The sequence below is a fragment of the Carettochelys insculpta genome, chromosome 23 (assembly GCF_033958435.1).
Source record: "Carettochelys insculpta isolate YL-2023 chromosome 23, ASM3395843v1, whole genome shotgun sequence".
NCBI lineage: Eukaryota > Metazoa > Chordata > Testudines > Carettochelyidae > Carettochelys > Carettochelys insculpta.
The window spans coordinates 20130907-20158202 of NC_134159.1; the positions used below are offsets into that span (position 1 = coordinate 20130907).

At 50.3% G+C, this 27296-nt stretch overlaps 1 protein-coding gene across 1 annotated transcript in view; it reads left to right on the plus strand.

Moving 5' to 3' along the window:
* Positions 1 to 27296, plus strand: part of TP73 (tumor protein p73) — a 65899-nt gene that overhangs the window by 32431 nt on the left and 6172 nt on the right. Inside the window, exons 3-9 of the mRNA XM_075018037.1 lie at positions 17496 to 17682; positions 19671 to 19786; positions 20635 to 20744; positions 21325 to 21467; positions 24049 to 24137; positions 25083 to 25207; positions 27058 to 27212. Of these exons, the coding sequence (XP_074874138.1) occupies positions 17496 to 17682; positions 19671 to 19786; positions 20635 to 20744; positions 21325 to 21467; positions 24049 to 24137; positions 25083 to 25207; positions 27058 to 27212 (925 nt within the window). The remainder of the gene's footprint in view (positions 1 to 17495; positions 17683 to 19670; positions 19787 to 20634; positions 20745 to 21324; positions 21468 to 24048; positions 24138 to 25082; positions 25208 to 27057; positions 27213 to 27296) is intronic.

Sequence of the window (27296 nt, forward strand, 5' to 3'; positions counted from 1 at the left end):
GGAGTGTGTCACTTCCTTGGGGCAGAGGGGTGCTGAAGGCTGGAGTTTGGGGCTTCCTTAGCAAAGAGCTCCCATCTCAACCTTTGCAGGCCAGCATTTCATTTCCAAGGGGCTGCACCGCACGCAGCCAGGAGAGCTCTCTTGTGCACAAGGAACCAGAAAACTCACTGTGAATGATTTTAGGATGTGGGGCCACCATTTGAACCCAGACTTTCGTTCTTTGCTAAAAGGATGTTTCACAATAATTCTCTCTCTGGCTTTCCAGAGCCCTTTGGACTCCAAACTGGAAAATACTGAGAGCCCCTGGAAACCACCAGGCCTCGGGGATGGGACAGTTCACAACAATGCAAGGACTGCGTGGAAGCCCTGCTTGCCCACCCTGGAACCTTGCAGCTTTTCTGCAGCAGTAAGGCAGCATCCTTGAGGAGCTGTTGGTGTTTAGTTCTTTGGCTCCAGACAGAATGCACAAGGAGAGCTGCTCTGATGTGGCCACAGCCCCCCTGGGGATCTTAGAAAAGCTCTTCCCTTAGTTTCCTTTCCAGGAAAATGGGGTGGTGATTACATGAAGGAGAAGCAGAATTCTCTCTCTTTAGATTGGAGGCCTCTGGGGCAAAGGCTGTCTCTGGTTATGCACTGTGGGGCCCCAGTCTCTGTTCAGGGAACCCTAGTAGGATTAGGGTTGATTAGGATCTGACTCCAGGTCAGATTCTGTTGCCCTATCTCCTTGCACCAGGGTTTTCAGCTAGACTCCCCAACCCTGTATCTTCACCCTTTCCTCCTGTAAGTTCTCAGTGCATCCCTGAGCAACTGAATGTTGCTGGGTTTTCTGCTTGCTTTTGAGTGGCACTTGGCCATGGGACCAAAGTAGCCCGACAGAGAGCGAGTCAGACAGGGGAAGACGTGTGTGGCTCAGCCAAGCAATGACTAACAGAGGTTGTGAGACATATCATACTGATGTGTATTTTAAGATGTAAATGTCAGGGAGAGAGGGGAACCCATTAGGGGGAACCCAGGGACTGTAATTAGGGGTAATGGCCAGAGAGTAAGCACAGAAATATGCAGGCTGAAGAAGAGTAAATTTGCGGTTCTGCTGTTAGAACCAGGGTGCAGCCAGGGGGACTCTCTAATAGCACAACCCCATCAGAGCTGGGTTTGGAGGTCACAAGTCCTGCAGGTATGGGGTAAGCCCTAGGGCAGGGCAAAGCCAATCCTCTGATGGGATGATATGGGCTCACCTTGGCACAGGCAACCTTGTAACATCTGTGTGTTCAGGGTAGAGCCTTCTTCTGTGGGAGGTGATCTGGACTGCACACAGCAGGCCAAGGGCCTTGTTGCTTTGGAAAGAGGGGCCTTTCAGGGCTAGGATGCCATGCGCACCTTTGTATCTCCGTCTCCGTGAGGCATCCCAGGTGAAGAGGCAATTTTATGGTGTTCTGTTCTTGAGAGTGATAGTATTAGGGTCAGAGGTGGGGCTAATGACATTCCCAGCTGGGTGGAACATGTCCCCATGGCATGGTTATAGCCTGCTGTGTGCCCTCTAAGCCAAGCACGTGTGCAGCTCCTCAGAAGAAATATCAACGCCACCCAGCTGATTAGCAGAGCAACCACAGCTAGGTTAGGGAGGCTAATGGTTAACTGGCAATCCTCATCTTAAATATCCAGAGGCTGCTCTGCCTGGCTGGAGCATCCCTGCTTGTGGCACACCGGGTACCACAGCTGCTCTGCCATGGGCAGGGAAGCTCCAGTGGGCGAAAGCAGTCCCAGTCTCTGGCATGCCACAGGTGAGGGTGGGCAGCTGGGGAGGCTGCTGCAGCCTCCCCAGCCCTCCCCCTTTAATTGGTTAACTGGTTAAAACTTCCACTGAACCAGTTAACCAATTAAATGGAATTTTATCTCTTGAGCTGGATTTGTGTTTCTCCTGGTGGTGCACGTCTGCACGTGCCCTGGTGCACATCACATTTATTCCCCACCTGGATGGAAAGGATTAGAGGGAACACTGGCAGCCAGGGGAGGTTTTGGAAAGATTTGGGGAAGTCTGATCCTCACGCATCCTGGGTTCCATTCCTCGTCTCTCTGGGTGACCTTGGGGCAAGTCGCTGCCTTTCTTTGTGCCTCAGTTTCCATCAAGTGGGGATAATGCTATTGCCTTCCCTTTGCACAGAGCTCTGAGCCTATGGAGATAAAACACTAGGTATGGTTATGTCCCCTTATATGTCCATCCTTTACTGTCCTGTTGGTTTAAACAGTCACATCCTGTCATCACCACTGGCCCGAATCAGTCAGAGATCTGAGATTTCCACACTCCAGAGCCACTCAATCCTCATTTTTAATTCTGGAGGAATGAACGAGGGGGCTGAGGAGTGGGATCAGCTGGGACTGGGCCTTTCTAGTTTTATAGACAGTCTGTCTAAGTCTTATGTACCTCTCCCATGATGCACTGCCCACATCCCTGTGCATGCTGAAAGGGAAACAAAGTAACTTGTGACACAATTCCCCGGTCAGTGAAAAATGAAAAAGACCAATGATTAAAAAATGGTTATTAAAAAAATTAGAAAGAAAACACCAGCCCCACAGTCGGCATGGCTTCCAGGGGCTGTTGGAACAGAGTCGTCCGAGCCAGTTAACGGTATTTGCGGTTTGCAAGATCCTGCATGTCTGAGTAAAATGACAGACACATTATTATCACCTCTCCACTGTGATCTGTCCAAACCTGTCCTGGGATGCAGCTCCACAGCTGCTTGCTTGGGAGTACAAGGAAATTAGCAGCCAGAGGCAGTACTTTCCTTCTCTCTCGCCCTCTTGCCAGTCTAGTGACTTTACAGGGATCCATTGACTGCAGACCTGGACATGTCTTGAGTAGGACTAATGAGGAGCCTGGAATGTGAGGCGGAGGAGGAGGTTGCAGGGGGAGATAGTGGAAAAAAGTAATTGTTGGGCAGATCGTTCCCTTCAAGAAGGAAAGCAGCACTTGGATCCAGCCCTCCCGAAACAGGCAAGTCGAGACGCTTCTGTGTCAACAGCTGAAGATAAATGAGATTTTATCAGTTCAGAATCTGTTGGGACACATCCGCCTAGCGGTTCTGCACAATGGGGAGGAGTAGGGGGAGGGATGTTTCGATCAGGCCTTTTCACACTGAATATTTAGATTCGATTTTGGTTTAGGCTCTCAAAGCACAAAGGGAAAATGCTTCTCTTTTCATCGATCCCCGTCATAGGAAGCTCCCATGGATACAACCAGTGGAGTAGTTTCTCCCCTAGTCAAGTTTGGAATTCTGTTTCTCTGCTCAGGGTGGAGGGCAGTAAATGGTGAGACTCAGCACTGTATGACAGTACAAGCAAGCTCAGACTTCAGTGGGTCTGCGTGGGGGATCAGAATGGGATTTCGACCACAGTCTCTGTAAAACCCTTTGTTGGCCCTACGCTTTAGGGATAAACATCAGTGTTGGGACAGGTGTTATTAAAGAGTCTGTTCACAAGAGCAGATTATGTCCCCAGGAGTGTTTTTATTTTCTGTCCCACCCCAGAAATTGCTGCATTTCAGAAGGCAGGGGAAATGACCTCTAGTCCATTACACTTAAGCAGTCTTGACTGTGAAAGGCACCTGAAAAAGGCCTGGGATTTGCTCAGAGATATGTTTGACTAGTGAAAGGCTGTCAATAGAATGCTACTTTGGCTCCTACAGTAGTGCCTACTACTCTGGAAAGTACTCAGATTTAACAAAAGGAGGCTGCAGTAGCAGAGAAGAGACATCTAAACAGGTGAAGGTCTCATTTTCATTGCAACAAATGAAAACCCTCTGGCACTGCATCAATAGGGTAGAAAATGGATTAAAAGTGTTTTAAGCTAGAGTGGCTCAGCTGACATCAGATCCATGCTGCCGTTGCTGTGAATTCTCATAGTAGATCATAGAAGCCCCAGCCAAGCCGATGCCCTGTTGGGCTTGTTCCTGTACAAACATAGCATAAGACTGGCTCTGCCTTTGTTCAGTGTGGAAAATGACTTTAATAATAAAAGCTAGGGGGAAGGAAGATGCTAAAGGTGTATAAATACCCAGAGGGGACAGGAGGAGCCAAACGTAAAGAGAAGGAATGAAATAGAGATGTCAGACCTGGGTGCTCTTTTCTCCCTGGCAGCTCTAGTCTATATTAGAAATAGAACCTTAAAAGGAAGGTCTCTCCGGCATAGGCTAATCTGCCTCGGGAAGTGCGTAAAGGCCTAGAACCCGGGTGTCCTGGGAACTACTCCCCTTCAGAAGCCACTGGGTGTGTTTGCTGAGTAAAGCCAGACATCTCTTTGTAATTTGACTATGTTCCTCCTATACCAGGGACAGCTCCTTTGGAAGAGGTCCAAGGCTTTTTTTTCAAAATGCCTGTTCAGCAGCTCCTTTCAGGAAGCCATTGTCGTCTTCTTTCTTTCTTTCCAGTTCTCACCCAAATGGGAATAGTAAATTTTTACAACTTGGAAAAAACGGAGCCACATTTTCTCCAAAGTGAGACAAAAACCTCGAAAAGAGGAGGTCAGACTAAATGATCCCTGTCATCTCTTCCGGCTCTGGAATCTATACCTCTGTGGGAATATAGTTCAATCCCGGGGACTGAAGATGTATCGGAGGGTGATTGACATATATGCAGTGCAATGACTGTAAACAGGAGCAAACATAACCTTGCACCCTGATGTATTCAGCATTTATATGAAGGATGGGTTTTGCCCACTAACTGGGAATCCTAGGGCTCAGGAGGTCATCTAGTCCAGCCACCTGCTTCAAGCAGGATCAACCCCCACTAAGTCATCCCAGCCAGGACCTTGTTAAGCCGGGACTTAAAAACCTCGCAGGATGGAGAATCCACCACCTCTCTAGGTAACACATTCCAGTGCTTCACCACCCTCCTCGTGAAATAGTTTTTCCTAATATCCAACCTACACCTTTCCCTCTAACTTCAGACCATTGCTCCTTGTTCTGCCATCTGTCACTACTGAGAACAGCCTCTCTCCATCCTCTTTAGAGCCCCCTTCAGGAAGTTGAAGGCTGTTATCAAATTGCCCCTCACTCTTCTCTTCTGCAAACTAAATAACACCAAATCCCTCAGCCTCTCCTCATAGGTCCTGTGCTCCAACCCCGTAATCATTCTGCCCTCCACTGAACCCGCTCCGATGCATCCACATCCTTTCTACACTGGGGGTCCCAGAACTGGATGTAATACTGCAAATGTAGCCTCACAAAGGAATTCATGTCAGATAATACAATGCACAACACAGCTATTTTAAGATGCCACATATTTCACAATAAGTAGGCCATGAAGGAAAGCAGATGACTAGTCCTTGTTTTTAATAGCTGTTCCACTACCACATCTGTCAAAAGTGTGATCCTGGAACACTGCAAGCAGGGCCAGCTGGTGACTCTGGGCTAGTGATTATAGCAAGGCATTGGGACCTGAGATTCCAACTTTGCCACTCCACTACATTGCGTCTGATGAAGCAGGTCTTTGCCCACAAAAGCTTATGCTCCAAAATATCTGTTAGTCTACTAGGTGCCACAGGACTACTCGTTGTTTTTGGACTAACACGGCTACCCCATTGATACTTTACCACTGACTTGCTGTGAACTAGAGCTAGTAATTTCTCTAGTGAATGGCTGAGTTAGCCCATTTGCACATAGGACACCTATATCTTTGCAAATTTTTGTAAAGTGCTTTGATATTCTAACAGGGCTGATTCCCATTGGTCTGTTTTTTTTAAAAGGCCAGAAGCCCAGGACGATAAACAGAAATGCAAGTACAATAGGTTATTGTCTCATGCAAATCCCTACTCATGAGTCTGACTATGGCATCTGCTTTTGCAGTGCAATTTCATGTTCATGATGGGGAGTGCAAAATATTTGGGCTTCTTCCTCTTGAATATCAGGCTAAGTGCAAAGTATTTTTTATGTTTTAAAATGGAGGGGTCTGGTGCAGAGTGCTCATTCAGGAAGGAATATCTACTCCTTTGAAAGGAATAACTCTAAGAGGCAAGGAACCAGTCACTTCCAGGAGACTCCCATTGACGGCAAAGGGCATGCAAATGGGATAGGCATGAACTGAGTGGACATAGACCAGTAGGTGATAGGACGTCTGTGCTAAAGAAAAGAGAGGTGTATTGCAGGCAGGATTCAAATGGGAGACAAACCAAACTGCCACTTTTTCAGAGTTATCAGCACACAGTTCCTTAAAAGAATAGCTTGTTATTGTTCAAGAATCTTTGAAGGCAATCCTGGAGCTGTTCAGACATGATAAGGTTATCGGTGGAGGCATGTCTGTGTTCGGCTGCAGCTCTTTTGCCTTCAGGGAAATCGTTTTTTGCTATTTAACAGAAATTTATCCATGTCATAACATGGTATAATGAGAGCATGTGTTACTGAAGAACTTACCATAATGCACCTCTGCTCTTCCAGAAAAATGTTATGTCCCAGGCACGTTGGGAACTGCCCGGGAATGTGTACATGAAAGGATCCTTTGACAGGAGTTGTCAGTGTGTTAACACCTGGCCAGGGAGAGCCCCCCAAGTAACCCTGGTTTTGCCAGGCTGCCTTCTGAAAATGAATGTATCAGATCACACTCACAAGGGGCGTGTGTAGTACAGGGGCGAAAGCAAAGGGATCAAGTTTCTCTATTCTAGCCTCACAAATTGCATCTATGTGTGTGTTTCAGGAGCGACTGATGTGATCTAAAGTAAATGTGAATCCTGGTTTATATGCCGCATCACATCACATCACATCTGAGAAATGGACTTTAGTGTGTCATCCAAATGTAATCAGATCCCACACGCTTTGTTAGCCTAAGATCTGGGTATGTCACAGCAAGGCATGTACATAGTGTCACACTGAGCACTACTGCTTTAAAACGGGGGGTTGACCTGTCCAACCTGCAGTCAGATACTGGCACATCTGTGTGACTCAGATAGGTCAGGAGAATCCTTACTACCAAATTCACTTGCACGTCATAGATGTAAATTGTTATCCAGCTCCTCTGCCAGCGTTCCCTGTAATCTGAGCACTTGGGTGGCTGCGCAGGAGATGTCAGATGCTGCCTCGCTGCTTAGCTGGGTGCCCACAGCCGGCAGCATGTGTTTCTGTTGGTGGTGCACATCTGCACATGCCTTGGTGCACAGAACAAAATTTATTCAGCCTCTGGATCAAAAAAAATGAGAGGAAGCCCTGCCCCCCGCCCCTTCTTCAAACACCTCTCCTGCTTCAGGAACTAGACCAAAACGGCTCCTCTGTGTTTAAAGTGCTCTGTAGAGATGAGACCAGCCAGCTCTCTTCCTTGATACCTTTTACTCTCTGGCCTGTAGCACAATCTTGCCCCCTGCTGGTCACAGAATCGTCCCCCCTGCAGCTCCTGCCACCAGGCAGAGTGTTAAATGCACTCTGCTGTCTTGCTACATAGCTCTCAGCTGAAAGTCTCGTTCATGCCCTGTTTCTCTCTCCTAACTTCTCTGCCCTTTTGCAGCGTGTCACTTGACAGCTTCTTTATTTATTCGCAGTTTACAGGAGAGGAACCTGTCAAAGTGCAGTTGCATCGGTCTGGCAGCGGGGAATAGACGTTCATGGAATTTCCTAAGACCTAGGTTCCACCGTAGAATTTCCTGTAAGAATGTATCCACACACAGGCCTGTGCAACACAAGGCCCAGCTGAAAGGGAGATTCTGAATATAGCTGCTGCTGTTTACTGGAAGTCATCTGTCAAACAAACCCTTCCACCTTCCCCTCGTCTGGGCTGACTGGCAAGTTTGATCAGAACTGATACATGCAGAGCTGTAGGGCAGCAGAGACCTTGCGACAGCTGCATTCTGTGTGCAGGCACGATGCAGCTAACGTGCCCTGAGACAGGAATAAAAATCACATCCAATTCACCCTGCCCTTTTATTGGCCAAAACTTAAACTGAAGGGGGTGGGTTTGAGGCAGGTATGTTTGCCAGGAAGGTGAGCTGCCAGTTACTCCGCATTAGAGCCCGGCTTTTTTTGTTGGACGCGTTTGTGTGTGTGACGGTGGATCATGTTAATCATACACTAACACAGCACGAAAGTGCTCCAAAATCCTTGAAAAACTGCCTTAAAGAGCTGCAACCCCAGTGAAATGCAGCCTGGCAGAGCAGCCTATGGCACATCGTACCATAGACACAGAAAGGTCGATTTTCACTATAAAAACACTGAGCAAATCCTTACTCTGGGCTCATAAAGGTCCACAGAGGGCAGCCAAGAGCCTCAAATGTCCTCCAAAAGCCTCACTCAATGCACAGTGCAATGCATAGAACTCGCAGGTTTGCTCCCGACGGATGAAGGCCTGAGTCGACCCTAGCACAATTCAAACCTGTGGTGCAAGGGAGTCTAGCTGCTCAGGCCACGCAGCAATCTGCTGTCCCATACATAGGGTGTTTCTGTGTGTGTGGCTACAGATGTGTTGCACAACTTTATATCACGCATGCAGAGAGCATCTGTATCAGATACGCCTGCCTACATGTGCACGATTAACTCAGATCACAGAATAAGGCAACCCAGCACTCTCTGAGCCATATTAATACTGGTTGCTTTTCCTGGGTGGTTAGCACCAGTTGCCATTTGGCCCTCCACTGTGGGAAGACAGGCTTTAATCACCCACAAATGCACTGACCACAAGATCCTGAGTGGAACCCCCACAAAACAGTCGCCATCCCGAAAATCCAAATGTTCACAGTGCTCCTCTGTGGAGGTAGCAGCTCCTGCCCAGGCACCCTGCAGGCCTGTCTATTGTAGGTATGAAACCAGCCTGGCAGTAAAACCCTCAGTGCACAGGGTGACATCAGCGATACACAACATCTAAAAGCTAGCTCGAGCCATGCCAATGGTACACGGTCAGTGCAATGGAATAAGAGCAGCAGTATTGAGACAGCATTACGCTGGCACTCCTCATTGCAGCTGGCCTCCAGTCACTCTCCTCTACACCCACAGGACTCCTACTGTCTCACAGTTGGCTTTTGCTCTGTGTATTTTGAGGACTGGGAACAAGCTGTAAGGACACCATAGACTTCCTGTGTGGTGGTACTTTTGGCACAAGTTGTGTGCTGTTGGGGATGAGACAGTGCTCTGAACAGGAGCAGGCCCTGCCATGCAGGAACTAGTTCCCTGCCTTCCCACCCTGGTCTTGCATGTAGCCCAGGTGCATGCAGGAGAGGAGAAGAGATCTCAAGAAACTCTTTCTTAGGTGCAAGGCAGCTTGGATGGAGATGGAATGGAAGTGGGATGGCCAGAATTGCTCATCAGTTTCCTGACTGTGCAGTCACACAACTGCCTAACACAATGCACTGACAACCCATGAAACTCCGTTAGAGGATGTTGTGAAGGCCAAGACTTTAACAGGGTTTAAAAAAGTACAGGTTGAACCTCTCTGGTGTGGGACTCGCTGGTCTAGCAACAATCGGGGCCAAGAGAGCTCCTGGATCAGACAGCCTCGGCTGCTGGGAGTCCAGCAGCTTGGGGGACAGCAGCAGAGTTGGGCCAGGGGCATGGAACGAGGAGGGAGCCCTAACAGGATCTGCTGACAGACCCCAGGAGAACCCAGAGTCCATTAGCAGAGGGGTTGGAATTGATCTCCCCCACTCTGGCAAACTCCATCCTTTGGGACTGGTCATGACCACGGAGGCCCAACCTGCACTAGATAAATTCGTGGAGGACAGGTCCATCAATGCCTATTAGGGATGGTGTCCCTGGCCTCCGTCTGCCAAGGTTGGGAATGGGTGACAGGATGCAGGTCACTTGATTCCCTGGTCTGTTCATTCTGACTGGGGCACCTGGCATTGGGCACTGGCAGAAGGCAGGATACTGGGTTAGGTGGACCTTTTGTCTGGGTCGAGCCACATACTTATGCAGTTGAAAGGGAGGAAAGTGGGAGTTGCCCCAGAAGAGCTTCCCTCCTCCTGTCTCTCTGCCCTGGCTGTCAGTGTTCCAGGACCTCCCAGAGGTCCCACTCTTCTGGTGTGTTTTGCTGTCACTGTCAGAAAACTTGAGACCTGCCTGTCAGCAGCTGTGGGGCCTCTGTGTGACCTTTCCTACCAAGCAGCAAAGCCATGGACCTTCACAAACACGCTTCCATGCCCCACTGAGGCAGGGTATGTGACCTAGATCCCATACTCTGTGCTCCACCCCAAGAGGAAAAATGCCCTCAGCTTGAGCTCTGAAAGGGGCTGAATGTGCAGACGCATATGCCATCAGGCCTGCAGGAGAGAGGGGGAACCTCAGAGGCATGTCACACAATCAAGCCAGGACACACCTGTAGCAGTAAGAGGAGCTCAAATCACTGACAGGTATTAATGAACTAAGCCTTGTAAGTGTCACCCCATGAGCTGGGTAACTATTATCCCCACTGTTAAGGTCTGGAGACAGTCATCAGGAGGAGGAGGTGACTTGCCCAAGGTCACACAACAAGTCAGTGGCAGAGCTGAAAACATTATTCCATAGCCCAGCCTCGTTCAATAGCAACTAGAACACTCTGCACAATTCCTTAGTGCAGCTCGGCCATTGGCACTGTCTAGTCCTTCACTGGGGTGAGGAATGCATAAACGCTTTGCTGATCCCCTGTGCAGTTGCCTCTGGGAGCCCTCCCTCTAGCTGCATTTTTGGTGCCTCAGTTACCAAAGTAACAAGGTTCCTGGCTCTCCCTGGCCTTGGAGGACAAAGGCCCAGACTGCCTCCTGGCTTTTCAGAGGAGGCTACCATCCCTTTCACTGCTGCATATTTTCCCGCTGCTTGCGTTGCGCCCTGTCCCTGTCCCTGTCCCATCCCTACTGTGCCAGTCACTGGCCCTGTCTGGCTGCCCCCCAGAACAGCACACATTCCCAGGGCAACAAGGAAAACAGCCACCCACTAATCCGCACTACATAAACAGCTTCCATTCTCCCCTGCTAGCAAGACCTAACTATCACACCAACTCAGCCCCAGACCACAGAAAGAAAGCCCCACTGGGATCACTCCTCTTATAAACTCTGCCTCTGGAGCAATTCAGCCCAGCTGAGCCCAGCCTGAGTCCACCCTGCTCTGAGAATTGCTCACTGAGAGCAGGCACCTGTGGGTTAACTCTAGCCTTGCCAGGCTCCAGGCTCTTTTTTTTTTTTTAAACCCCTAGGAAGGTGTGGCAGTTTATTTAGCAGAGATTAACCTGTAAGTGCTTTTGTACTTGCACAGTAACAGCACAGGCCTGACTGGGTACAGTACATGCCGTGGTAATTACATGTGCAGCCAGTTTAATTAGCAGCTCCTATACTAATTGCAGTGGACCCTGCACTCTGACTTAAGCATGGTATTTACCTAGTTATGAAACTAGATTCACATGAGAAAGTGTGGTGTGTGGTTAGTCCAAGGAAATGAGCTCTGTCGTCGTGAGCTCTGGGGCAAGCAGCTGTGCTGCAGTTTCTCATCTGTAAAACACAGCTAATCGTACTTGCTCACACTGGGTGGTGGCTTTGCAATCCTCCATTGAAAGGCACCAGCTAAATGCAAAGTATCATTACAATACTAATGAGTGAGTCTCCACTGCAAGCAAGTAGCACATCTAGGTAGCCTGTGCACTGGGAACAGCCCTTGCTAGAAGGGTTTGCTTCTCTTTCACGTGATCAAGCACATCCTGGAAGACCCTTCTGGAGAATATTTCAATTGTAAAAATGAATTGTTTTCTAGAGACAACCAACCAAGCCAGACACATTTCAAACTGTCTCCAGGGTGTATCCCCACTCTTTGTCTGACTCTCTCTCCCTGACCGTATCTCTCTCTATTAACATTTTTAATAGAGTGTTTTCAGCCTTTGCTACAGTCAGATGAGCTGCTCAGGGTGGACCCTTCTGGCTGCTGGCGGCTCTGGAGTCCGGTAGGGAGCCATACAACGCTGGTGGCAGAAGATAGGCTCTGGGTACACAAGACACCACAGGGGAACGTGCATCCCAAGTCACTAAGCTGCTTGGAAAATCACTTCCACGGTGCCCCAAAGCGGTCGCGTGACGTACATGGGTACCGGATATGCTGGCAGTGTTGTGTAGATTCTATACCGATGTTTCCAACTGAAGGCAGATATTGTGGCAGGACAATGGTGAATCATTTCAAAGAACGATACCTTCACCCCAATGATGTACTACAGAGCTCCCTCTGTGCACACGACAGCCGCTTTTCATGGAGCCTAAGGCGAGAAAGGCAGCGTAAAGACAAAGCGATATATTAAATAAGGAAGTACCTGTGTTTCTCAAGAGATGCCCTTTGCCAGCAGACAAAGAATCTTCACATTGGCACAATAACCTCGGAGTGGTTAGGACAGTGGTTCCCAACCTGGGGCCCACAGACCCACCCCAGGTATTGCAGGAGTCTGAGAATTAAAAAAGGATAAATAAAAATGACCATAGAAAATTGAACTGCCTGTGAAGGGAGTCCACAAGCAATTTGGGGGGGAGGGGGCGAGTGGGGGTCTGCACCAGTGAAAAGCTTGGGAACCACAACCAGGGGGTTAGGACACAAGAGGCAGTGATTGTCTCTTTAACAAGTAATTCATTCAAGCTGCAGCTTTCCTGCTGTGTTGGCACTTAGGTGGAAATACGCAGAAGGCAGTGAGGGGAGGCACGTACAAACCAGAGCAAAATAAAGTCCATTTTCTTCACACACTGCAGGCTGCCAGAGGGCTGAACTTGAGCACTTTCAAACTTTTACATGACAAGAGCATGTGGAGCTCAGCATGTCCATCTGAGGCCCAGACTTGATGGAGGATACCAGGCTGCAGCAACTCCTGCTGAGAATATGCCAGCAAAAAAATACATTTCTTATTTCCATTTGTACACTCAATGGGCAATGGACAAGCTGAAATAATTGGCTAAGAGTAGTGCCCTAAAACACCACAGATATAAGGCAGATATCTATGTATATCTACCACAGTTCATTTTTGCAGCTATGGATACAGGTACATTTTTTTCTACCTATAACCTTGCAAATTTGTGCGTATCCACCTGAGGGTATCCATGTCCATGGATGTGGATCACCCAAGACCATTTTTGCAGATGCAGATACACATTTTCTATTTGCACAGCACTCTAATACAGTTAGAAACAGGCCTATTTGACCAGAAGCCAGAAGATACCTCAGTACATGTCTAGGCCCCATTCTAGAGGTTGAACTGTCACCCTTGGGACCTGACTGGTGCCAGATGAATGAATTTCCTGGACCACAAGAGGTCAATATTGTCTAGCACATGACCAACACTTCCACGGCTTACTGGGCTCTTAGAAGACATGGGCTATGTCTACACTAGCCCCAAACTTCGAAATGGCCATGCAAATGGCCATTTCGAAGTTTACTAATGAAGTGCTGAAATACATATTCAGCACCTCATTAGCATGCGGGCGGCCACGGCACTTCGAAATTGACACGGCTTGCCGCCGCGCGGCTCGTCCAGATGGGGCTCCTTTTCGAAAGGACCCTGCTTATTTCAAAGTCCCCTTATTCCCATCTGCTCATAGGAATAAGGGGACTTCGAAGTAGGCGGGGTCCTTTCGAAAAGGAGCCCCGTCTGGATGAGCTGCATGGCAGCGAGCCGCATCAATTTCAAAGTGCTGTGGCCACCCGCATGCTAATGAGGCGCTGAATATATATTTCAGCACTTCATTAGTAAACTTCGAAATGGCCATTTGCATGGCCATTTCGAAGTTTGGGGCTAGTGTAGACACGGCCATGTAGGGATAAATCACAGCTAAATAACAGCATAGTACACTAAGAGCCTGGACTGCGGGAAACAAACTTTATAGGACTGTGGGAAACGTGGCCACACCCATGGTAAGTGCTCGCCTGGCTAACTAAAATGATGCCAGACCACAGATGTTGCTGAATCAGAGAGTTCCGGACTCGAGGGTCAACCTGTATCACTTGTGCGGCACACCTTTCTGAGCAATGATGCTTCCACAACGGCCCCTGGGGCTCTCTTCCTACGTGGCTCTCCACTACCAAGCGTTTCCTAAAACTTACTCTTAAACTTCCCATTCTTAACTCGGACAGGCAGGACAGCCTTGTGGGCTGGATTCAGTTCCTAGCGCTTGGTGCCGGTGCAGTATGCAAGAGCGAGGAGGTGAAGGTGATACCCTTTGTGTTTTTTAGACCGTAGCCTCTTCCAGGCAGGGCCTCCTCTCCCGGCTGTGCAGTGCAAGCACACTGGGATCTGATCTGGGGCGGGCCTCTCGGTGGTACTGTAAGATAAATGGGATCCCACTGTTTTGTGTGTGTGTGTGTGTGTGTGTGTAAATTCCACCACCGTGTAATTTTGTGTACAAACGTAGCTCTTGTCAATCAGTCTCACACGTCAGACTCTGATTGTCCTTGTTGCTTTCCTCAGAACGTTCTCCAAAGTGACGATGTCATTCTGGTCTTGCGCCGCCTGGTGCTGAACTCTGTGTTAGGGCAGGTACACCTGGGCTGCATTAATCCCAGCGGGAGGTTTCCCACCCTGACCCATTCTGCCGTGAGCAGTGTCAGTTTAGTTCCCTCTCTTTTGTTAGAGAGGTCGGCTGCTCTTTGATGCCACTTCAACATTGACTTGTAGCCCAGGTCTTTTAGAACTGTTGCCTGTATAAGATCATACACGTCTGTGCACATACTCCTCTTATCTTGGCCATTTTCAGACTGACGTAGTAAAAGACTGGGGGGGCTGGGAGGTTTTCCTGGGGAATGGGGTCACTGCTGGTGGCCACCATTCAACTAAGCCTTGAGCCATCATGTTGTCCCAGGCAGCCATTAATCCAAAGTAAAAGTCTTGCCCAAGATCTCTGGGGCTTCACTACAAAGTAGGGAGAGAAGCATAGTCCAGCCCCAGGCCTGAGCCTTGGCCTCGCAGAAGGAAAGCCATCCCTGTAAGCTGACGACATTGCCCCTGCCTGTGCTTAGCATGGGGGTAAAACTTGCTTCTGTCTGTCCTACCGCTTAGCATAATCCTGCTGCCTCACAGTGTTGCCACTGAGGCATCGTCCTGTCCCTGCAGGACTGAAGACAATCTGGCTGTGCTTTGCAGGATGTGGGGCAGACCCATGGAAGCGCCTTGCCTGACCTGGCTCTGAGGTCTTCTTACCAGGGGAGCTGCAGGAAGAGCTTTGAGAAGCTACCAGATTTGTGCTGTCCTTGCTCTACATCCATAGCATGCGCAGTCCTGGAGCACCTTAAAGACTAACAAATTGATTTATTAGGTAAATAAATACATTTGTTACCCTTTCAGGTGCTCCAGGACTGTTTATTTTTTCTGAAGCTACAGACTAACAGCCACCCCTCTGAGCCTATTTACCAAACAAAATATGCTGACCAGCTGCAGGGACACTGCTTACCACCTGGGTTAAAGTTAGAATCATTATAGCAGCTCAGGCCAGAGGCTGTGGAAGAGGAAAAGCGAGCGAGTCACTTTTCTGAAATCAAGAGCGATAATAGAGTGGTAGCAGAACTGCAGCTTGCCCGCTGACTAGAGCCTAAAACGCATGAGAATGCTGTATGTCTCTGTGACACAGCCGGCCTTTTCGGCGCTCCCAGGAGGTAAAAGACAATTCTTTTGGGGTTTTTGCCGCTGTTTGGGGACTTGAACACTTTTGTGTGGGAAGGTGGTTGGCTCTCTCTCTCTGTCACACACACACGAATGAGGGGGAGTTGATCAGCCACTACAAAGTGAGCTGTTTCCTCCATTCCTACCCCCCTCATTACATCATCCCAGCTTGTCATGGCACAGCCATGCAGGCAGCCAACTGGTAAGTGCCCAGCAGCTCTTCTAGCACCCGGTGGTTGTTGGGGATCCCTGAGCAAGCCTGTCTGTTCCAGCATGTTGGAATAAGTCTCTTTCCCCTCCCACCCACCTTAATATTCCCCACGTCATCACTGAGGGCAGGAGTGTCTCATCCCTGACTGCTGAGGGTCAGGCTCAGGGAGCCAATCAGGTATTCTGGCTCAGCCGGGTCTGCTGATGTGGTGCCAAGGGGGCAGTTGCTCTAGGGCCTGGAGTGTCCAAGGGGCTTGGAGCTCTGGCAGCTGCTGTTGCTACTTTGGCAGGAGCATGGCCCAAGCTGTGGCCTCTGAAGTGCTGCAGCATTTCTGCTTCTGCTGCAAGTTGATGGGGGGTTAGGGGGAGCGCCACAGTCTGACCAGTGCTGAGGGCTGACTGCCCTAGACCCCACCCCTTCTGTTCTTGGCCCTGCCCCTTGCAGGGCACAGAGCTGGGCCCCCCCTCCCACCTTGCCCCAGGGTCCATGGTGGCTGTGTGTAGGGGAGGGTCACAGGACATCCACTAGCTTCTGGGGCAGGGGAGAGAGGGTAGAGTTTTTGTCTCCCTTTTCTAGGCTACCTCCCGAACCCAACGGGAATGTGCAGAAGGGCTGTAGCAGCTAGCGGTGGCATTAAAACACTTGTTCCACATGGAGGCACAAACCCTGGTGCGACCAGGCTGCATTAGTCAAGTGGGGGTGGGGAGTGGGGAGAGAGGAGCAGAGGGTTATTGGCAATTGAAATGTTGTTGCTTTCCTCTGGCAGACATCAGCCAGCAGACAAAGGGCCAGAAGAAATGTCTGCCCTCCCTGATACAGTACTTACACAACTCCAGTGACATGCAGGGCCCAGCCCCAAAGGTTGTTGCAAGGCATGTAACTGAAGGTCGAATGTGGGGTTTGGCTGGTGCTCTCCCAAGGCAACTGTAGTGGTGAGCCATTACCGGTGTTCCCAGTAAGCTGAGCATTTGTGCAGCTGCCCAGGAGAGATTACAGTGCTGCCCAGCTGATTTGGAAAACACTCTGAACTAGGATTTGTTTCTCCCAGTGGTGCACATTTGCACATGGTTTGGTGCACATAAAACTTTATTTTGCACATGGATGGAAAGATTAGATGGATGGTTGGCCGTTCAGCCTGTTCCCTTACATGTTTGTCGCTGTCTTTGAGTCACACCAAGCATTTTCCCTTAACAACCCCTGCCATGTGTTCTGTGTGAAAACCAGCTGTGCTGGCCAAAGGCATAGGTGCGACCTGTCTCCCTGGTGCAGCCACAATGCAAAACGGCAGCTAAAGATGGGGCAGTGGAAGAGGAGGGTTGCAGACCTGGGGACCTCCACCAAGAGACATTTCTAAAAAGTGGGAACTGCAGGCATGGAGAAGGGACCCAGAGCATGTCCACACCCCGGCCTTGCTCAGTTGCTTTGCTTTGCCGGGAGCGTGTCTTGGTGGATCCATACAACACCTAGCACAAAGTGGGCAGCTCATTCAGATTGAGGCCTTTGGGTGCTAGTGCAATAATATCAATAAATGAAGGAGCCGTGTGTGTTGTCTGGAGCAGTCAGAGTGTGCTGGTCTGACCAGTGTGCCTGGACCCCCCATCTGTGGGCACACTGAATGGAGACATGTTGGCATTGCAAAGCTCTGTACTACAATCCATTCTGCCCCCTCCTGCTCTTTGCCCGTGCGAAGGGATGTGCCCCTCCACTCAGCTCCCCCTCCTCTTTTCCAGTACTCACCGCTGCTGAAGAAGCTCTACTGTCAAATCGCCAAGACCTGCCCCATCCAGATCAAAGTGTCCACGCCACCCCCGCCGGGCACCGTCATCCGGGCTATGCCTGTCTACAAGAAGGCGGAGCACGTGACGGAGGTGGTGAAGCGCTGCCCCAACCATGAGCTGGGACGGGACTTCAATGATGGTGAGAGCAGGTCTCCGGTCACGTACATAGCAGGTCGCTGGGTGGCAGGCGGGGATAATGATTCTTTTGGAACCTGTCTTGTGCTGTTTACCTGCATCCCCAAGCTCCCACCAAGCCAAGCTGCATACCAGACAGAGCCACATGATGTGACTCTCTGTTCTCACTCCCGCTTGTCGGAGACGTGTCCCTCCACCCCCACCCTAGTTTCAGGTCTGAGAACCCCAAAGCTCCCCATGAAGCTCAGATGGAACCACCATGTTGCACCTAATGGGTGCTGGGGACCCTGCTTGCAACACTGGGATACACATTCCAGATCTCCAAAAATAGTTAGGCACGTAAAAGCCATTCGTTTATCTGGAAGCGAGGAGCCTAAATACCTCCAAGCATCTGTCCCTAAGTGAGTTGGGCTCCTAAATCCCCTGGACATCAATGGAGCAAAGTTGCTTAAGAGTTTTTGAAAATGTTACCCATTGGCCACGTCTTCCTCAAAGACGTTCAGAGCAAGAAAGGCAGAATTTGGCTCCAGCCAACACCCTGAGCTCATCATTAAACCCTATCTGGAAAAGACATGAGAAGTGAAGCCGGAAGTGTTGCTCACGAGATTCCCGCTGTTACACATCATGCCCTGCTCCCAGTGCCACCCTTTGCCTGCTGAAAACGCAGCCCAGCCCAGTTCAATGCAGCAGGAAAGAATGGGGCTGGGCTTTTGGAAAGGGATTAGGGGGCCCTGCCTCTCCCTGTAAGACTTGCCTGATGTGCCTCTGTTCAGGTGGGGCCCTGCTCTCCTGTCGGCGGGAATGAGCAGACGTGAAGGAAGCTAAAGGATTCTTCAGACAGGGCAATCGTGCCCACATTCACTGGCATGGTCAGACCCAGAAACTCAAGTCACTCCCTAGCTGGGCCTGCCTAGTGCCCCCTTTCCACAGAGCCACAGCAGGCAGCCCACCCAGGGAAGGGAGTGAAACATGCAGCCACAAATCACCACTGTGGACGCTTTGCTGAAGAAAGCACCAAAATGCCCAGACAAAGAGTGGCTGTGAAAGCAGACCTGCCTGTGACCCTGGCTACCCCGAGGCTACCTATGCACAGGTCACTGGTGCACCACCAAAGTGGAGCAGCAACAGCAGCTCCAGAAATAGCCTGGCCAGCAGCAGCCACTGGGGAGATTGGAGCTCACTCACAGGCCCAGCCAAAGTGTTTGCAAGGCCCAAGGTGGCCGCTGACAGGATGCCCCAGCCGGTGGGCGTGGCACGCTGACAGCGGAGCCCGGCCAGTGGGCGTGGCACGCTGACAGCGGGACCTGGTGCGGGGCTCTGGCGGCTCAAAGCCCAAGGCAATTGCCTTGCTCACCTTGCCCTAAGGCTGGGCCTGCCCACTGGTGAGTGCCCAGGCTTGCTGTGCCTCAGAGGATGAGGTGCAAGGGCCTGGAGTGAACATCTTGCTATGTGTTTGGCCCTGCCTACAGTGATGGGGCCCAATCCTGCATTGGTTCAGGCCCACCTGGAACACTCAGTAAACTCATTGCCAGGTGAAAATACAAGTCAATTAAACAAGTGCTGTGGCTCCTCAGGAGAGTTTCAGGTTTAATGCCAAACATTGGCCTTTTCAGGTCAGTTTTCCTGTGACCTGACCCAAAGCAGTTCCCTTGACCCCTTGAGAGCAGTTGGGGCTGAGGGAAAGCTGGAAGAAACAATGTTAACACCAAGACGTTGAAATGGTTTAACTGGCATAGTTTAAAAAAAAAACACTGTTTACCTGGACCATCTGGTATAATTCTCTTTCTAGTTCAAATCACTTATTTTCGTTTGTTCAGCCCAAGTCCTAATCACCGTAAGCTAAACTGAAATGTGCCTGGTGTAAACCAACCAGGAGATGTTCACACTGTCTTTACCCCCAGCTTAACTAACCGATTTTATAATCATGCTCACTCTCAGGTCAGCAGCACGAGCGAAGGGTCTTTGCTCTAACTCTGCCTTCTGCCTCTGCAGGCCAGTCAGCTCCTGCCAGCCACTTGATCCGGGTGGAAGGCAACAATCTCTCGCAGTACGTAGATGACCCTGTCACCGGAAGGCAGAGCGTAATGGTGCCGTATGAGCCACCACAGGTATCTGCTTTATGTGAAGAGGAACAGGGGTCCTGTGGCAGGAGGAGAAGCGGGTGAGGCAGGAGTAGGGGGACAGGAGGGAGAGTGAAAATAGTGATGTTTTTCTTGAATAAAGTTATCACTGCCTGCCTCAATCTGACCCCGCAGTGACTCCGTGGCACTGAGGTAGCTGTAAGTAGCATCTGCCCTGTGGTACTTAGGAGAGGAATTTAGATCCAGGACAAGGCACTGGGGCGTCTGGAGAATAACATCCCCCTCGTGACAGCCTGTGATAGCAAATACATTGTGCCTGTACTCCCTGCCTTTCTGGATTTGCCAGAGCATCGCACTTTAAAGGAGACCCTTGCTTCAGACCTGCAGGGACGTGAGGCAGGTTAAGGGAAACTTCAGCCCACCTAGAACGCCTCAGTGGCATCTAAAACAATAATGAAAGGCAAGAAATTATGAGTGGAAAGCTTAGCACGCACCCTGGGGCACTGTGAAATTAGCTCATATGTGGTGCTGATTTCCAGGTGCAATGGCACACTCCCAGATCAACGAATGAAATAATATCTAGCAATAAGGTCTAACGAAACTGTTCCGATATGAAAGTAACATAGGCCCCCTGCAGTGGCTGCGGCTACATAATCCGCGTTCAAAGGGATGTTTCTTTAGCGCAAGGATCAGACATTCATCTTTCCTACCTGCCTTCATGAACAATCCCCCTCCCTCCATCCTCCACCTCTTTCTGGCCTGGCCTGAGACATGCTGTTTTCACCTATCTGGCTGCAGCCCTGTGCCACCAACACCCCCCTCCTACCCACCACCCTTCATGATGCTCAGTGTGTTGTTTCCTCTCCTCTGAGCAGGTTGGGACCGAGTTCACCACCATTCTGTACAATTTCATGTGCAACAGCAGCTGCGTGGGAGGGATGAACAGACGACCCATCCTCATCATTATCACCCTGGAGACGAGAGAGTGAGTCGTTCTTGTGGTACCTCTGCAGCAAAGGCCAGACGTCCCCTCCCCTCTTCACTCCTGAGCCCGGCTCTCCTGGGGCACCAGGGGACAGTTTGGAGTGTGAATGTCAGCTGCAGAGTCACGTATGAACTGTGCCTGGCCTTGGGGGGAGCCTCAGCAGTCAAACACAGGAGTTAGCAAAATCCCAGACACTCATTTGCCAGACCCTTGGTGGAGAAGGGAGCCCAGAAAGTTCTGGAAGATGCAGCCCAAGGCCAACCTCCTGGCCAAGCATCCTGCCCGTCTCCAAGGCTTTGGCTCCTCAGGAGAGTTTCTGGCTTAGGTTAATGCCACACATGGGGTTTTTCAGGTGTTTTTATGTATCCTGACCCAAAGCAGTCCCTTTGCCCATCAGAGAGGAGAGGTCACCAGGGGAAATTCACTGCCAGTCAGTGACCTTATCCTGAACTCTGCAGGGGAGGGGCTCTTCTTTTTAGTATTTTCTGGAGTGTTTAAAAGCTTTTTGAGTCATTAATCTAGAGAATGAGGTTCAGGCTAAGGCTGATTTTTTTCCTTTCTGGTTTGGGCTCTGGTCCAGCGGCCAAGTGTTGGGGAGGAGATCCTTTGAAGGGCGGATCTGCGCCTGTCCCGGGCGAGATCGGAAAGCTGATGAAGATCACTACCGAGAGCAGCAAGCCCTAAACGAAAATGCAGCTAAAAATGGCAACATCAACAAGCGCGGTGAGTCTGCCTGCCAGAAAAGGGTGACCCCAGCTCTGAGGGAGGCCTCTGGCTCTGCCCTGCCCAGGACTGCTAAGCTGGTGCCATCCAGCCTTCCAGGGCAGCAGCAACAGTCTCTGAACTACGAACCTCGGGTGAAGTTTCGAGGACAAACAATACCCTGATCCCCACTTCATTGCTTACATCCATCTGTCATCAGACCTGAACCTGGCAGTCTGCAAAACAGAGTAAAGATAAGGAGGAGTCCTGCAGCACCTTAAAGGCTAACAAATTTATTTGGGCATAAGGTCCCAGGAGCTGGAACCCACTTCATCAAATGCATGAAGAATAGTAACAGAGAGGAAGCCGTGCTAGTTTATACACTATCAAAACAAAAAGCAGTCAAGTAGCACTTTAAAGACTAGCAAAATAGTTTATTAGGTGAGCTTTCGTGGGACACTTCAGTTTGTGCAGGATGTATACGCAAGGAAAGATGCATGACTTGTATTACTATTTGAATGACAAGTGCTAACGAGATCAGTTCAGTCAGGGTGGATGTGACCCACTCCTACCAGTTGACGAGAGAGTGTGAATTCAAAAGAGGGAAATTACTTTTTGCCGTAAGCCAGCCACTCCCAGTCTATTCAGAACCAGTGTGACAGCACCGTTTGCATATGAATTGAACTCATTAGCACTGGTCCTCCCCAGAGTAATGGCACTCACCCATCTTTGCACATGTCTGTATCCCTGCAAACTGAAATTTCCACTTCATCCACCAGACTAAGTGAGTTCCAGCCCAGGAAAGCTTATGCCCAAACAAATCAGTCATCTTTAAGGTGCCACAGGACTCCTCGTTGTTTTGACTGAAACAGAGCAACGCGGCTAACCCTCTGAAACTCGAACACCAGAGTGGCATTCTTAGGGCAGAAGCTTCATTGTCCAGATCTATTTGGTCATTCTAATTATTAACTGGGAGTGTTTGTTAGTGCCAAAATAGTTAAAGAGCTCACCTGCTCCAGGGCGTAAGCTGCTTCTCTGCGGGCACCAGAAAGGAATTCTCTGTCTCTTCTCTTCCCCTCTGGCACTGGCCAGGTGCTCGCTGAGGAGTTTTTGCTGTACTGTGGTGCACGGCCCCTTCCCAAGACAGGCTATCAACAGAGGTTTTTGCCTGCTGTGTATAGGGCAGGGGACTGAAGCAAGAGACAGAGACATAAATTTTCTGTGTATTAGAATTCATCATTAATTCCTCCTGCCCCAATAAATGTGACACCAGGCCCACTCCCCTGAGGGGGGAAGAGGGTAGTTGCCCCAGGGTCTGGCAATTCAGAGTGGGGGGCAGTTGGGAGCCCCGAGCCCTTTAAATTGCCACCGCATACTGCGCAGTATGCTCTGGGCCGCTTGGACGACTGCCATGGGGACACCAGCACAGCATGCCCTCTGCAATGCTGCTCCGCCCCTTCCACCTGAGGCCCCACCCCTTCAGGAGTGTAGAGTCCCTCCCACCTTGCCCAGGGCCCCAGCAAGTCTGTTGGAGCCCCTGTTTGGCCCATACTGAGCTAAGCCTGGTAGAGGCAGTTATTTAACTGTTTGCAGCACAGGCTGTACCTCCCAAAACTGGGACTCTGGTCTGGCAGCATCTGGGTCCAGCAAGACCATGGATGTTCCTGGACAAGAGAACCTCGGACTGGGAGGCTAGTGGAAGGAGGGTTGGCAGCTGGGAGCCCTGGGGGGCAGGAGCCCAGTGACAGGGAGCTGGTGGTCCTGAGCTCCTGGAGTTCAGTGGGGCATGCATGCACAGGGCCAGCATCTGGTAGTCCGGTTGGCATCTAGGGCTTGGGGCAGCCCAGCAGGGGCCAGAGGCTGGGGCTAGTGACAGCCTGGCCAGGGCCAGTGGTAAGGGGGCTGCTGGGGCTAGAGGTTACGAGGGGCAGAGGTGGCGGGCAGCAGAGCCAGCAGCAGAGAAGGGTGGCAGGCTGGGGACCAGGGCAGAGGACCTCCCCCGGTCCATCAAATTCCCTCCTTCAGAACTGCTCAGGTCCTGAGGATGTCAAACCAGGGAAGTCCAACCTGTAACACCCTCCAAAGTGATCATGGCCATTAATCTGCTCCTGCAAAACAGCTTCTCCCTTGCTCTGCATCACAATAACAACTCACCTTTTGTCCACCTGTCAACTGTGTGTGATCTTAGCAAGTGGGGAAAGTGGATGACTGATATTGATCTTCCTCAATTTTAACAAAGCAAACCACTCCAAAGAGCCGAGAAATGGGCAGCAATTCCCTCTCTCCCACATGTGAGCTGGAGCCACAGCTATGTTTTTGCAGGAAGATTGGGGTGGACCAGCTCAGATGCCCCTTCAAAAGGCTTGGGGCTCCTCTCAGAGGGAGTCAGGAAAGCTCCCTGCTCCTGGGTTGTGGCTTTTGTTCAGCTGGACTCCTCAGCAGCTGCCTGCCCTGCTAGGAGATACTGCATTTGCTGTAGTCTAACATGGTTCCCTGTTCTAATGCTATGGAAGAAGGAGGCCATGGCAGCTTACGTGGCCTAGTTAGATGAGTGCATTTAACTTGGTTTTCCCATAACGGTGTTTCCTCTCCCCTTTCTCAGCTTTTAAACAGAGTCCCCCAGGGATTCCTGCGCTAGGGCCTGGCATTAAGAAAAGGCGGCATGGGGAAGAGGAAATGTATTATGTCCCTGTAAGTATCAAACCTCCCGCTGCATGGAGGCTTTGAACCCTGCTCTGAAAAAGCACGGCCCTGGTGGGGATATGGGGAGTGGCTCCCAGAACTCAAAGGGCAGTGGCAGTGAAGTGATATTTCACCTAGCTGGAAGGACAAGGCTGCCCCAGAGTGCCCTTTCTGGCAGTACCCAGCCCAGAAATGCTTTGCTTTGGGTGCTGTCACTGACAGCCCTGATGAGTCCTTGCAGAAGGGAGACAGGGTGCAAGGAGGAAGATGGATGGGGCTAAGAATTGGCACAGTGAAGAACAAGGTGGGGGAAAGCCTGCAACAAATGCGGAGCACCAAGCAGGAGAAGCTGGGATCTGGAATTGTGCCCTGTGATTGCTTTGCAATCCCATGAGAAAAAACCCTGCTCCGAAATAAGGCTTTAAGTCACATTCACAGCTCCCTGTAAGCTGAGCTCTTTGGTGGACACCCAGGAGAGATTCAGGTGCTGCCCAGCTGATTAGAAGAGCACCCACAGCTGGCCACAACCGCAGCATGTGTTTATGTTGGTGGTGCACATCAACACATGCCTTGGTGCACATAAAAGTTATTCCATCCCAGATGTTAAAAATCAGATTGAACATTTGGCAATGTGTATCTGTGGCACTGCTCACGCTGCCAGAGACCTGGTTCACCCAGCTGTCATGGGGCGGGGCAGGGAACAGGTGATCACACCACCACTCTTCCCCTGCTGGAAGCGGACTAGAGGAGACCATGAGTTGCACCTGAATTTCTTGAGGTTGACTCTCTCAGGAGAGACTTGCCTTGCCTGTGCTGATGGCCATCCTCACATTGGCTCCTGTGTGGGCTGCGTAAAGGAAGGGGAAAGTACATCTGGCTGTGTGAGAGATTCTTCTGCCAGCCTGACAAGGCAAGCCAGACCCAAGCACAGGCTCACCTTGCTCCCTCCTTCAGGTTCGTGGCCGGGAGAACTTTGAGATCCTGATGAAGATAAAGGAAAGTCTGGAGCTAGTGGAGTTAGTTCCACAGCAGTTAGTCGACTCCTATCGGCAACAGCAGCAGCAGCTCCTGCAGAGGCAGTAAGTACCACTACTCTACTGACCACTTCCACCCCAAGAGGTCTCCAGAGGTACATCAAATGAACCACATGACATAACAGGGATCTCAGAATCTGGTCTCACCGCCCTTTGGTTCTGAGAGTTCCCATAACTCTACCTCCTGCCAGAGAGCCCCTCCATTTGATTCCTCCTGGGCAGTCACTGATATTGGGTGGGGAAGTGAGGACAGCTTTATGCTTCTCTCTTGAATACACTATTCCTCCTCCTTGTTTATTAATTGCTCCCCTGACTGTACATCGGTGAGCATCTTTGGAACGTGTATCAAGATAACAAAAGCCAGAAACCAGATACACCTGATATTACTGCTAAACTCCTACCTCACGCTCTTCAGCCATTGCTTCTGCAACAGCTTGTAAAGTGGTGGGTACCCCAGATTAGATTCGTAGATTCCAAGGCCAGAGAGACCACTGTGACCATCTAGTCTGACTTCCTGTGTAGCACAGGCCATAGAGCTTCCTAAAAATATTCTCAAGAAGATCTGTTAGGAAAACAGCCAATTTTGATTTAAAATGTTCCATGATGGAGACTCCTCTGTGAACTTTGGTGAACGGTTCCAATGTTAATGACACCCACCCCTAGAAACTGATGCCTTATCTCCAGTCTGACTTTTCTGACCTTCAGTTTCCAGACCTTGCATTGTTACATCTCTCTCTGCCAGATGGAGGAGCCCGTTATTAAAGCCTTGCCCCCCTCTCCTGTAGGCACTCATAGAGTGGTATCAAGTCACACGCTTTTCCAGTCTTCCCTTTTTTAAGCTCTGAAAACTGATGAAGCAATAGTGGTTACAAAGGGAATGCACAGAAGGGATGTGACTTGTCCAAGGATGCAGAGACAGTGACGTGCACAGGTGGGAGTAGCACCTTGCTCTCCTAACTCCCAGTCGGGGACCTCCGCAAGGGACCACCCTGCAGCAAGTACCTTACTCTTCCAGTGATGGTGCCAGTCACCCATCAGAAGCTTTAGCTCTGGCTTGGGGTGAGAAGTGGGCTCTGATTAAAGCGTTGGAGAGAGGCCAACACAGAAGTGAAATCAGCAGGCAGGGGCTGTGCGGCTTATTTTAAGTAAAGGATCTTACAGTGTTTCTCTGCACAGTGATTGATTTGTTGCTTAGAAGGGATGAGCAGGGGCCAGGAATTCCTGTGTTCTCATTCCATCTCTCCAGCTGACCCCCCAACAGTGCTTCCCATAAGCTGGGCACTTGTGCAGCCACTCAGGAGAGACCGAAATGCTGCCCAGGTGACTGGCAGAGCACCCCAAGCTAGGTTTTTGTTTCTGCTGTTGGTGCACATTTGTACATCTCAGTACTCCTAAAAATGTATTCCACATATGGATGGAAAGAATCCATGCATGGATGGAAAAAGTTAGAGGGAACATTGCCTGTGAGAACTTGGAAATGTCACTTCAGCGCTCTGCCTCCACTTGCCCATCTGTAAAATGGGGGTATTTCTGGTCCCTTACCTTATAACTAGGTTTGGAAGGGCTTAACTAAGGCTCTCCCCAGGGCAGTGGAGATGAAAGCTATGCAAATGCTACATATTAGGATGTATGAAAGGGAAGCCAGCTGTTCTGTATCCCATGCACATTCCAGACAGACAGGTACAGAAGTCTGTTTCCCCAGTGAGGGTGTGGCACAATTTGCACCAGTGCAATATACCCAGCCGTACACCTGTGTAAATCGTGTCTACAGCAGGGCTTTGCACTGGCTAAACTCTCAGTATAAACAAGGCTGAGGTGGGAGTCTGGCAACAGAGAGGTTTGATTTGCTCAGTCTCCGCTAGTGTCTGACTGACTGTGCCACTCTTCCGGAGCAGGAGTCATCTGCAGTCCTCTTCTTCCTACGGGCCGGTTCTTTCACCAATGAGCAAAGTACACGGAGCAGGGATCAACAAACTACCGTCTGTCAACCAGCTGGTGGGGCAGCCACCACAGCACAGCTCCAGCTCTGGGCCCAACCTGGGCCCCATGGGTAAGGCATCTGCACCACCGTTTGACAGGGGCTGAGCAATCACAAAGGGCCCAGAGGCCAGACAGATGTGGTCTCAGCTGAACA